Raw genomic sequence first — 13453 nt, forward strand, 5'->3', positions numbered from 1 at the left:
AAGCAGTTAGCTTAGCAGGGTTTAAAAAAAGGTTTGGATAGCTTCCTAAAGGAAAGTCCATAGACCATTATTAAAATGGACTTGGGGAAAATCCACTGCTTATTTCTAGATTAAGACGCATAAAATGTACTGTACTGTTTTGGGATCTTGCCAGGTACTTGTGACCTGGATTGGTCACTGTTGGAAACAGGATGTTGGGCTTGATGGACCTTTGGTCTGTCCCAGTATAGCAATACTTATGTACTTATGTGATGATGTTCTGGGGACTTGAGCTTCGGGGGAGGTGAACAGGAAGCCACCATAATGGCAGTTTGTTGGAGTTGGGGGAACAAAGACCGAGTGAGAGCTTCAGATCATTAAGAGATTACAATATCTCAAATCAAAACATTCTAGAAATTATGTGGGCAGCAACTTCTGGGTGTCCAGGGTCCTGTCCAAGTCAGATTACTACTTATCTAGTCAAAGTTGAGGAGGTGGCAATGAGACCAATATACACAAATTAATGAATGCATTGAGAAACAAGAGATCAGTATCATGACAGCTTACTCCTTAGAATAGATATTCAAGATACTGCCTTACAAAACAAAGTTGAAGTATTAGAAATGTGTCAAGATGATACAATTTCCATCTTAAATTCTCTGAAATATACCTAGAGAAACGTTTAAGGGGTATGAGACTGAAATGTTAATGATGTCCCCAGATGTCATCCTACTGTTCTCTAGGATATATTTTCCTTCCACTAAGAGACAGGCTGTGGGGGATCAGAAATATGTGTCTAAAACTCTGGATACTTCTGCTTTATTGGACAAGTCTAATTCTTAAGCAACTTTTCCAGCAACAAGGGTAGTACCCTTGGCTCTGTGCTGAGACCAAGACTGGCTTCTAGTCTTTTCCAGACAGTGTGATCTTTGGTTCTAAAGCTGTAGAGTGAGAATACTCCTGAATGTGACTAGAGTCTCAAAGGAAAAAGGAGACCGCGTATTCTCCTTTAACCTGGAATCTTTCATTTGCATGCTCTTTTCTTCCATCCAAGCATATTTTCGGGTATTTTGGCAATGTTTTCTTTAAACCCTTACAATTAGCCTTTTTGGCTAGTAAGAGAGTGGTGGTCATTCCCACAGAAGACTCTGGTTGTACTATTTGAAAATGGTGCCTACTATCCTTCAATGCTACCCGAGTTATGACCTTTGTCATGTGCTTTCCTCCTTTTTCCTTTGTATGACAAATTCTTGGTTTGCCCTTGGTTTGTGCTCCTAGTTGAATTGATATTCTTCATTATTGTTACTGTAGTATAATACTTGCACAGAAGATTTTTTTTAAACTATAGTTACAAATAAACATACATGCTGACCATATTTACTTAATAATAACTTTTAAAATATTTGCAATTCATGCTAAGAAAGACTGATTAAGCTTAACCTGTGATCATCTTAGAATCCCACACATTATTTGATCACTCAGCCATACAAAGGAAATAACTTAGCTATTTTCCACAATGTTATGACAGCCTTCAATGATTTTAACTCTTAACACCCTCCCTCTATCACACTGTCTCTTTTGAAAAATGCTTTCTAAAATTTGGTGTGTGTGTGAAGTTTCTTACCCAGTGATTGGTGCAGGGCCCATCCGTTTCAGCCAAAATCTTTCCATCTTCAGATAGCAAAACAACCTTTGAATGTGTTCCACCTCTAAGGAATAAACAGAGTGATATTTATTTATTTATCAGTGCTTATATCCCACATAATCATTATTCAGTTCTATGTGGCTTACAATAACAAAGAAACAAATTCATACAATTCATAGTGTCAGGCAAGATGAATGATAACAATGATGCAGGGACTATTCAGGTTAAAGAACTGATTAAAGGTCATAATTTTTCAATTTAGTAAATTGTACAATTAATACAATTTTTTTGTTAAAGAAGGTCTTTAGAAATTTGCAAAATGTTAAGTAATTAGAAATACATTTTCTTTCATCTGGTATGGAAAACCTCCATTCTGTACCTATATGTGAAAAATCTCTACACAATGTAGACTTAAATTTGATGTTTTTGTAGCTAGAGAAGTGAAGCATGTGATATTCTCTTGATCTTATGGATGCATTACAGCCTGGAAGGTCAATCAAATTCAACATGTAATCTGGTGCCAAACCACAGATTATTTTATAAATGAATATGCAGGTTTTCAAGATGATTCTAGCCTTGATCAGAAGCCAATGCAGTTTGGAGAGTAGTGGAGAGGCCCTGTTGAAGTTTGAATCTTTGAATACAAGTCTAGTGGCTGTATTTAGGGTAGTCTGAAGCTTTTTGGTTAAAAATTCCTTGTTCCCTAAATAAACTGCAGTGGAGGAGTGGCCTAGTGGTTAGGGTGGTGGACTTTGGTCCTGAGGAACTGAGTTCAATTCCCACTTCAGGCACAGGCAGCTCCTTGTGACTATGGGCAAGTCACTTAACCCTCCATTCCCCCATGTAAACCTCATGAGTGGGAAAGTGCGGGGTACAAATGTAACAACAACAAAAAACTGCATTGCAGTAGTCCAGTTGTGACAGGGCTAATGTTTCCTCAACTGAAAAGAAGATAGTAGATGGGAAAAAAGGTCTAATTCTTTTCAGCTTCCATAAAGACTTGAAGGAGCTTAGGGGATCTTTTATGGGTGTCTCTAGCATTTTGTGCATCCTTATTTTTAGTGCATGTTAAAAACACTAGCATGCCTTTGTAAAAGGACCCTTCAGTTAACCTGACATTCGCCTGTTAAGAATTGGTCAACAACGACCCCAGGTATACAAGATGCTTTGCTCCTTCCATCTGCCTAAGTCTGGCACCTAAGCTGACCATTGTCACATAGTCCCAGAATGCTGTTAATAGAATGCCAGTGTAAGTAAGCACTGGAGCATCTCAATGTAATTGCCAACAATTGTGCCATGGCTATAGCAGGCATAATTACTGCCACACCTGACTACAGTATTCTGTAATTTACATGTGCAGCGAGACCCTTGTGTGCATAAGTTAGAGTGTAGCGCAGGGATTCTGAAATCCAATTCTGGATGTTCACTAACCCAGTCTGATTTTCAGGATTTTCACAATGAATATGTATGAGACCTACTTGCATGCAATGGAAACAGTGAATGCAAATAGATCTCCTATTCATTGTGGAAATCATGAAAATCAAGCTGGGTTGTGGACATCAAGGACTGGATTTGAGGACCCCTGGCATAGCGCCTAGTACTTAACACACGTAAGCGCTAGTATTCTATGAATTATGTGCACAATTGGTGCCAACGTTTAGGCACCAAGTTATAGAATGAGGGGGAATAAGCATACAATTTTCATGGCACATAAAACCATACATAAACCAAGTCAATTTCCATCCCAAAGCAATTATCAAAGCCAAATTAAAAAAAAACATCATTCCCACCCCTTAGAACAATTAACCAAAATCCAAATGATCTTGGCCTAATAGGGAACTGTATACCTCATGTACTAAACTGGCCAAAAAGACTTTTACCTTCACTATTCACAAGAAAAAGAGTTTCTACCTGCTAGCTAATAATTTCTTGGTGTTCACCTGAAACAAGGTGTCATGCTGGCTAGGACCCTATTTTTGTAACAAGGCAATGCAGAACCAACACGATAGATGAGTCTACCTGCTGTGTATAAAATGAATGAGGACAATTTTCACATACAGGATAAGGCTGTCCTGGGGGAGGGAGGCTACTCTTCTGCTTGTATTTTTTGTACTGCAATTATAAGTAATGTTATGATGATCTTGCACAATAGCTTACAACTTTACATAGCAACTACGGTGTTCTAAATAAATGTTTTTTGATACAAACTATTAGCAATAATTTAAGTCTGTAAAGTTGAGATAAGTTCCTTAGGAATTAGCCTCTCTTGGATTATGTCAGCTGTCACTCTGAGTGTGGTACAAAGTCAGCCACTGTAAAAGCACCATGGCTTTTAGTTTGTTTTCATTAGCTGCGGTCTTTGGAGGTCAAATAAGGTCTTTCATTATTTAAATTATATTCTGGCTTGGATTCTGTGGGTTTAGCTAAGGGATGCAGACTGCAAGCTCTGACAATCCCCAGTGGTCCTCACTGGTTCACATTCAACACAACCAAACTTCAGTTTTCGGTTTTGGCCGAGGCTGAAACCAGGTGATGAGTTTCAGCTGCAGTTTCTGTTTTGGCCGAAAGCTTTCAGACAGTTTCTGTGGCACTTTTGGTAGAAGCTGCAAAAAGCAGTTTTGGCTGGCATCTAGATGTTATGATGAACATCATACATTATCTCAAAGATTTTATATAGTGCGACTTGAGTTGCACGCGCAAATCAGATCATATTCTGATTAGCGTGCACAACTTAAAATCTTAAGCCAATCAGCTCCAATAATTGCCACTTAACAAGTAATTATTGTCACTGATTGGCATTAGTTAGAATTTACGCGCAAAACTTTCTAAGCATAAATCCTGTAAAGTGATGCACGTAAATTCAAAGACACAAATTGAAAAAGGGTTCATAGAATGGGTCATGGACGTTTCCAAAAACTATATGCGCTGTTACAGAATACAGGAACAGGAGAAGAGTGGGAACAGAATCAGGCTCTTCAAAAAAACAGACCAAAGATGTCCAACGGAGATATAAAATTTATTAAAAGATGACTCAACACGGCACTATGTTTTGGCACTGAAAGTGCCTTCTTCAGGAGTCTTGGTAAATGTGTCCAACAATTAATGTCTCCAAAAACAGACCTTTAAAGAAACGTGTTGAGTCATCCTTTAATAAATTTTATATCTATGTCGGACGTCTTTGGTCTGTTTTTTTTGAAGAGCCTGATTCTGTTCCCATTCTTCTCCTGTGACTTTTCGTGGGACATTGTGTTCTTTCCACTTCTGTGGTTTGGTTGCTGTTACAGAATACAACCACTCTGTGCCTAACTTAGGTGTAAGCAGTCAAAACTTGGTGTAAATGCCAGCGACTAAATTTAGTTGTTTGGACGGGCACTAGGCGTATTCTGGAAACCGCATCTAACTTTAGGTGTAGTTTATAGAATACGCCTAGGCATATTTTTTTCAGCACCTATTTTTAAGGCGCCATATATAGAATCTAGCCCTATGTATTCCAGTGTTCACTCCTCTTTCAAATGCAACTAATTTTGTATGCTGGATATGTATTCATATTGTTTGTTGTTTGGCAAACAGTAAAGTTAAGCAGAACTGGATCCTGCAGCAAAAGGATCTCCAACTTCAGCCACTCATACATAATTCTGACTGTAAGCTCACCCCTCAACTCAGCTACTTACTTTTCAGTGGGACGACCAGGTTCATGCATAAGTAAGGTGAATTGTAGGTGAAGAACGGAAGCCAGACTGTACGAATGTATCTGTCAAACAGCTACTGAAGATCATGGCTTAGGGTTGCATGACAGTAAGTGGTGTTGGGATGTCTGCACAATCAACAGCATGGTAAATGCCAATAAATACATCAAGATGCTGCAGAAGCACATGATTCCACCAGCAGAGAAATGCTTTCCAGTTGACTACATATTATGACATAAGAACATAAGAGTTGATGTACTGGGTCAGACCAAAGGTCCATCTAGCCAATTGTCCTGTTTCCAATAGTGACCAGTCAAGATCACAAGTACATAGCAGAACTGATAGAATATGTTTCAACAAAGCACGTTGAAAGAAGCTTATTTGAAACTGTAACCCTATTGTCTAGAAGAATTCCAAGATCTTTAACTACTGTTGGCCAACCCAGTCACCAGACTTAAATCCAATAGAGAACCTGTGGTATGAAATAGCACCAGAAATATCCCAAGTGGCATCCTGCATCAAAGAGTTTACAGGGGCACCCACTGAAGCCTGAAATCACATGGTCACCAGCCACAATCTTCTAATGTTGGTCCATTCAGTGCCAGGATGGTGCAAGGCCATCTGCAAAAGTAAAGGTTGGCCCACCAAATACTAACCATCACTAACATACCTAAAACTTGACCACACATCTTCAGTAATGGAGAACTCTTTTGAACTTACAGATCCCGTGACACAGAGATCTGTACAGAAATGACTGTTCTTGCTACTAATGTTGTGCCTGAAAGCATCTTGGAAGCACATCATTTCTTTCGTTTCTCACGTTGGGTAACGCTCAGAAGAGCTATTACGCATCTTATTCATATGGTATCTTCATCTTATCAGTCAGCTGATAAAAGACCCAGCAGTTGTCACCACTGGAACATCTGTACAAACCCTCTTTCAGTAAATGAAATTATCCAAGCAGAGGGTATCATCCTACACTGTGTACAACAAGATGCAGATGTAAAGAACTCAAATGCATCAGTAGAGGCATGAACCTTCCAAAGAGTAGCCCACTTCTAAAGTTGAACCCCTTCATTGACAAGGAAGGCCTGCTGAGAGTAGGTGGCAGTCTCACCCAAGTAGAACTAGAGAAGGGTGAGAAGAACCCTCTAATTTTCCCAGTTTGGTACCATATATCAACCTTGCTTGTGCGTCACTACCATGAGCAAGTTAAACATCAAAAGCAACATTTCACAGAACGAGCTATCAGAGTTGCAAGTTATGGATTGTGGAAGCAAAACACAGCATTACCTCTGTAATACACCAGTGTGTCAAATATCATAGACCATGGGGCAAGCATCAAGAACAAAGAATAGCAGATTTGCCGGCACACCGACTGAGTACCGAACCACTGTTCAACTATGTGAGTCTAGATATTTTTAGACCCTGGCCAGTTGTGACAACGCACAAGAGGTGAAGCGTCCAACAGTAAATGTTGGGCTGTGATTTTCACATGTATGAGCATTGAAGCTGTTCACATTGAAGTTACTGAGTCAATGGATACTTCAGGTTTTACTTGCAAAGATTCATCTGACTGAGGAACCAACTTTGTAGGTGATTGCAGAGAATTAAACATCACGTCTACCAAATTGGACCAGATAGCCATTGAAAGATACCTATGCAACCAGAAGTGGACTTTGATCTTCAATCCTCCTCACTCTTCACATATGGGAGGAGCATGGGAGCGAAAGATTGGAATAGCTCATCATATCCTTGATGCCATGCTCTTGGATACTGATCACCTTCGACTAACACAAAAAGCTCTGACAACCTTTCTTGCAGAGATAACTGTATCATAAGCGCCAAACACCTGGTACCAGTGTTGTCAGATTCAGAGTCGCCACTGATTTTAACACCAGCTATGCTTTTGACACAAAAGACTAATGCCATTCCTATTGCACCTGGAAATTTCAAAGATAGCAACATCTACAAGCATCAATGAAAACATTGTCAATACCTCTCAGTTTTGGAAACGCTGGAAGAGAGAATAACTTCCTACTCTACAGTATCAAAATAAGTGGCAGAATAACCAGCCAAACCTACAAGAAGGCGACCTTGTATTGCTGAAAGACAGCCAAGCACAGTGCAACATTTGGCCATTGGGGCTCATTACCAAAACCTTTCTAAGTGAGGATGGGAAAGTCCACAAGTTGGAAATCAAGACTGCGAAACAAGGGATGCCAAAGACCTTCATCCAACCAGTCACTGAAGTGATACTTTTTTACCTCGTGAGTACACATGAACACCGTGAACCATTGTCCACTCCAGAGACTCAAAAACTTTTCTCCCTCTCTTATGTGTTGTTTGTTTGTGTTGTCTGTCTCTCGTTTAGCTCCTGCGAGGCTGCAAGTGAGAAGTCACCTGAGCCACAGTGAACTGGTGATAAAGTTGTCAACCTTCAAGATCCAGCTTTGTTTATGGACTTTGTGGGTACTGATAGTTGAGTTGAAAAAGTTAAATAGTAGTATGTACCAATACCAGGCACGGAGTGCTTTACACCATTTACATGGAGGCTGGGCACGTTTATATGTATAGGTTGGTCACTGTTTATACCAGAGTGCATTGCATGTAACAGTTAGTTTACAGTGCTTGAAGTACTTTTGGACTACAAATCTTAGTCTTCCTGCAGTGCTCTGTGAAACCTCTTCCTGAGCACATGTCCCTGTTCCCTATGCCTTATGGGACTTTTGCTAATGGCTGATCCTTGTCCCTATGTATACTGGGACAGTAGCCCACCCTTTCTCTCTCTAATGGGGTTGGGCGTGTGCCTGCAGCATGCATTTCTAAGAACTGTAAGCTCATTTGATGTACCTTATTGTATGCTCCCCCTTCAAGCTGCTGTAAACTAACCAAGGTTTTACCAGTTTAAAAGTATTCACAGCACCTACTCTCTCAGCTTGGTGCTGAGACCTCCCAGCTGCCCTTGTATAGAGGCTGAGCTGGTAGAGAACAGACTCCCAATTCTGCAAGACAGAGACTCTTGTCCAGCACACCTAACTATAAGTTTGTTTGAATTTGCATTAAAGAAGATGTTGGTTCAAGAGTTCTGAGTCTTTACAGTGATTTTCTACATTCTGGTTAACTGCATGCTAATCTGAGAGAGCCTATTAGGACACAGAGCAGAGGCCTGTTCTCCAGTGGCAGGGGACAGGCAACATCACTGTCACCCTAAAATGTCCTTTTTGTACTTTGTAATTTAATTTCACTATTACCAATATATATTTTTAAGAAATATAAGTTTGTATTGAGCTGATTTGGAAAGGCAACTAATGAAATCTAAAATCCAAATCATTATGCCAATCAAGTTTCCTGAATTTGATTGAGAGCCAACACCTGCAACAGTCAGCGAGTACAAGGAAGAGAGGGGTGTGAAGTTTACTGCATAAGGGGGGGGGGGGGGGGAGGGGGTGCAGGAAGCACTTGAAAGGATTTCTGGCTAAGTGTGAAAATTACTTACACCTTGATTGTTAAATTTATCATTTAGATTGCTAATTTAAAACTGATATTTAAAAATAAAAAAGCTGAATCAGAAAAAAGGTGATTGAAAAAAACAAGACATCATTTAAGCTAATATATGTACAAGCCTGTCAAATGAGTCAAAGTCCAGGTATGTAAGAATTAATAACCTTGCCTTCACTCTTACTGAGTAAATCTGATAAAACAGGCTTTAGACTTAGTCTTAAAGTATTTTAAAAAATCCACAATCTGAAAAAATTTATGACTACTGGACACACAAACGATCTTTGCATGAATGAAACTTCCAAAAATATAAAGGGCCAGCAGTACCCCATTCATGATTAAAATACGCTGGATCTGACGTAGCATTGCTACTTAAATAATTCAATTGTAGTTTTGTTTTAACAAATAAGAGTTAATAAAATTCATATGGGGGCAGTGGCCTTCAGCCAAGTGTACTACTATCACATCATCTATACCGCAGCTGCCTGAGCAGTGAGCAGCACATAGAAGCCCCACTCACAAAACTACGGAAACAACTAGCATAAGTTAATTTAGAAAAAAAGGTTGATATTATATTTCTTTTCTAAAGCACTGTTTGTCTCCATCATTCGAAAGGCATCCCCTCTTTCTTCCACATCGTGAAGCGAAGCATGGAAAAGAGAAATGCAACCTAATAATACAAAACCAAGCAGTAAGCAAAGATCATTCAAAGCAGCTGCAGGTAACTCCACCACCCCCTTCCTCTTTTGTTTTTGCTCTTTCTGGAAAGTAGGGCCAGCACAAGGCTATCTGTAAACCACAATCTAGTGGTAAATACAAAGAGCCAATAATTACACCTGTTGGGGAAATTTTTCTACAGAAATACAAAGAGCCCCCATAAACCTCCTACACATCTTTCAAATGAAGTATCTTCCCCAACCAACCTTTCGCTTTCGATTAGTGAACGAAAGCAAACCCTGGCCTTTGCCGCGTACAAACAGGTCAGGTGTACTCCCCAGCGTGAGCGCAGGGAGGACCCAAGAGCAGATGTAGGGAGACAACGGAGGGGGGGGGGGGGGGGTGCGGGATCCCCACGCTGCAGACGCTGCTCTCACCCTTCTACGCCGCCATAGAACGAAGCCATAGTTCGCGCCGCTTCCTGCTCCTCCGCACAGCGCGCGCCGGCCCGGGCATGGGAGGCGGAGGCTTGCGCTGAAACCCTCCCCTGTCACGCGCTCGCCCCGCAGGCTATGCTACATTTGCGTTGCGCTATTCAGGCCCAGCCCGAGTTCGTTTCTCTTTTCCGTTTCGGGGGAAGGGTATATGGGACAAGGACAAACAAAGGGAACCAAAATGTACAACAGTGAGGTGACCGACAGATTACATTAGGGAATATTTACAGCTCACACAGCTCTCTTACAAACACCAGGGTGGGCTCCTGCCCCGGTACACGCAGGGCGGGATTAAGGCTTGGACAAACGTGACAGCCTTAACGTTTAGGAAGGATGTACTCTGTTAAGTCAGCTGCTGGCGCTAGGGGAATTTAAGCCGTTTCATTCCATCTGCAGAGATCCTCCTGTCCTGTTCAGGCTCCAGCATAGGTGTAGTTTGGGGTTGGATGACTTCCTTACCCTTTGCCCTGTCTAAATTATACAAACTATACCTATGGTCCCAGCAAAATAAAATATGGGGAAAGGGAGGTATTTTACCTTAGAAATTACGGCAGCAAATCGGGAGTGGGTGGCTTCTTCTAGAATTGGCGAGGCTGCTTGGGTGAAATTTGTTTCATTGTCCAAGGGTGGTTCTGAACTGCCTAGTATTTGGCTGGCCTGGCTAATTTTAATAAAGGGGTAGGAAGCTGGCAGGACAGAGCACCAGCAGTACAGGCCTACTGTGTGCCATGCTGATGACCAACTTTCTGTTCAGCATCTCCCTTCGCCACCTGTCATCTGATTGGACTGCTGTGCTGTTGCAGCCACATCACCATCTGCCCACTTGCCTGGGACCTGTGGCGGCGCCAGCGGTAATAGCTGAAAAAAATGGGTGACTTGGTGGAAACTGAGCACGCTGAAGTCTCTGCCACATCCTATCCCCACAGAAGCGCCCCACATTTTAGTTAGTGCTGATGGTGCTGGTACTGCCACTGCCAGAGTTGCCAGGTGGAAAATTTTTTTCCCACCTAAACGAGCCCAAATCCAGCCCAAAATCCGCCCAAAGTCAAACCCTGCCCCTGACACCCCCACCCCCGCGTCATCACCCCCGCCGTCAACCCCGCCCAGAACGTCAATAACCCCGCCCCCGGGGCCGAAAAAAAACGCTTAAAAAACCGCCCAAAAGACCCCAAACAAGCCCAAAAAACCGCAACCCGCCGCGGGCAAAATTTCCTGCGGCGGGTCGCAGAAAACCGCCCAATTGGGCGGTAAAACCACCCACCTGGCAACACTGGCCACTGCCATAGGTCTCAGGTGAATGGTGATATGGTTGCAACAGTGCAGTGATCCGGTTGGCTGGCAGGCAGGGAAGGGAGATCAATGGTGATGGATATGCGGGGAGCTTGAGTGAAGGTTGGAACATATGTAAGATCCTGGACAGGGTTTATTTATTTATTTGCTGCATTTGTACCCCACATTTTCCCCACCTAGTTGCAGGCTCAATGAGGCTTACACTATGTTGCAAAAGGTATAATCATAAACAGAGTAAGAGGTATGGTCTAATTTAACATATTACTGTGTAAGAAATTAGGTAGATAGGTCAGTAGAATTATTTACATAACAAAATAAAACAGGTAAGATATAATGACCAATAGTGATAATGTGATTAACATAATCAAATTAGAAGGGATCAGTGTTAGTTGGTTTAGATGTAGAATGGAATCAAGTCATTAAGGAGGATTTTTATTGTAAGTCTCTTCGAACAGGTGTGTCTTCAATAACTTCCGGGAAGGTTGTCAAGTCATGCGTTGTTTTTATAGCATTTGGTTGGGGAGAGGTTGAAGGAGACATGCTAATGCAATGGGGGTGAGGATAAGGACACAGGAGAGAGGAGAGATATTGTAAATGGGAAGGAATATTGATCAGAGGGGAAACAATGGAAATTGGAGATGGGGAAGAGGGGACTATCAGTTCATACTTGGGTGCCTCAGGTGATTAAAAAAAACCCTATCTCCTATCAATTAACTGATTATTTTCAAATTAAAATAACATCTAATCGTTCACAATTTGATAATCAAAATACTTATTATGGGGCTGATTTTCAAAGCACTTAGTCTTACAGAGTTCCATAGGATAGTATGGGCTCCTTTTACAAAGCCACACTAGCGATTCCAGTGCGGCAAATGTGATAAAGCCTATGGGCTTCGTTGCATTTGCTGTGCCAGAATCACTTGCATAGCCTTGTAAAAGGAGCCCTATTGAACTTTGTAAGTCTAAGTGCTTTGAAAATGCACTTCTATATGTCTGAAAATTTATTATATAAGCAGTCCATCTATCCCTGTAGATAGGCTTTGGTCAACATTCTCTACTTTGAAATAGGATACATTCAACAAATTATTTGTCAAATGCGCTAAATTTTACTGTCAATTGGACAGTTGTCCTCCAGTCTTTATGAAAGTGGCTTTAGTGAACTTTCATCTCCATCTTTTTAATTGGCTTGTATTTTTGGGTCCTGTTTACTAAGCCGTGCTGTAGGCACGCTAACATTTTTAGCGTGCGCTAATGCTAGAGACACCCATATATTCCTATGGGTGTCTCTAGTGTTAGTGTGCTAAAAACGCTAGCGCATCTTAGTAAACAGGGCCCTTTATTATCTCATTGTTTTTTTTCTCCTCAAAACTAGGGGAAATCATTGTCACTTCTATTTTGAAGAATATAAAAGAAGCACATGATTTGCCATTTAATTACAGACCAGTGGCTTCCATACCTTTTTTTTTTTTGTAAACTGAGGGATTAGTTACATGATGATCTTGAACATTATAACATTTTATATGTATCTCAATCTGGTTTTAGGTCTGTGCATAGTACAGAAAATTTTGTAGGTTCTCTTTTGGACAAAGCACATCAAATCCCTAGTGAGGGTAAATCAGCTATTGTCCTTCAATTTGATCTCTCAAGTGCATTTGATCTTGTGGATCATGATATGTTGTTATATACCAGTGGTGTAGCCCAAACTGGCTCTGGGGCCCCTGGTTTGGCTGGCAGGGGTTCCCCTGCCAGCTGAAGCATTTGTACTACACTGGTCTTGCTGGATTGCCTACCCTGCTCTTTTCAGTCGCGCCATGCACGCTCGTTTTAGTGAAACTGAGCATGTGCAACACCTCATGCATGCTCAGTTTCATTAAAATGAGCGTGTGCGGTGCGACTGAGAATAGAGCAGGACAGGCAATGGAAAACCAGCGTGGGACAAACGTTTCAGCTGGCAGGGGTTCAGGACCCCCGCCAGCCAAGGTACCATCATATGGCGGCTGAGGCAGTGGGCCAAAATGTGCCCCCCCCCACACACTTTGGGCTCTGGCCCCCCTCCCCCTCGAGGTCTGGCTACGCTCCTGTTATATACACGAGGATATAGGAATAACTGGGCAGGTTTATGACTGGTTTCATGGATTCCTTACAAAGTGCTCATATAGAGTTAAGATGTCTGGCTGTCTTTCAGAGCAATGGTTTAATGT

The 13453-nt window shown here is 41.5% G+C and overlaps 1 protein-coding gene across 1 annotated transcript in view; it reads right to left on the reverse strand.

The window, feature by feature from the left end:
• The window catches only part of NAGK (N-acetylglucosamine kinase), a 112499-nt gene extending 102491 nt beyond the window's left edge, over window positions 1–10008 (reverse strand). The window contains exons 1-2 of the mRNA XM_030190970.1: window positions 9906–10008; window positions 1604–1688 (exon numbers count right to left, since the gene is read on the reverse strand). Coding sequence (XP_030046830.1) covers window positions 1604–1688; window positions 9906–9934 — 114 coding nt within the window. The 5' untranslated portion in view covers window positions 9935–10008. The remainder of the gene's footprint in view (window positions 1–1603; window positions 1689–9905) is intronic.
• Window positions 10009–13453: the final 3445 nt, after the last annotated feature.

The sequence above is a fragment of the Microcaecilia unicolor genome, chromosome 2, assembly GCF_901765095.1.
Source record: "Microcaecilia unicolor chromosome 2, aMicUni1.1, whole genome shotgun sequence".
Lineage (NCBI taxonomy): Eukaryota > Metazoa > Chordata > Amphibia > Gymnophiona > Siphonopidae > Microcaecilia > Microcaecilia unicolor.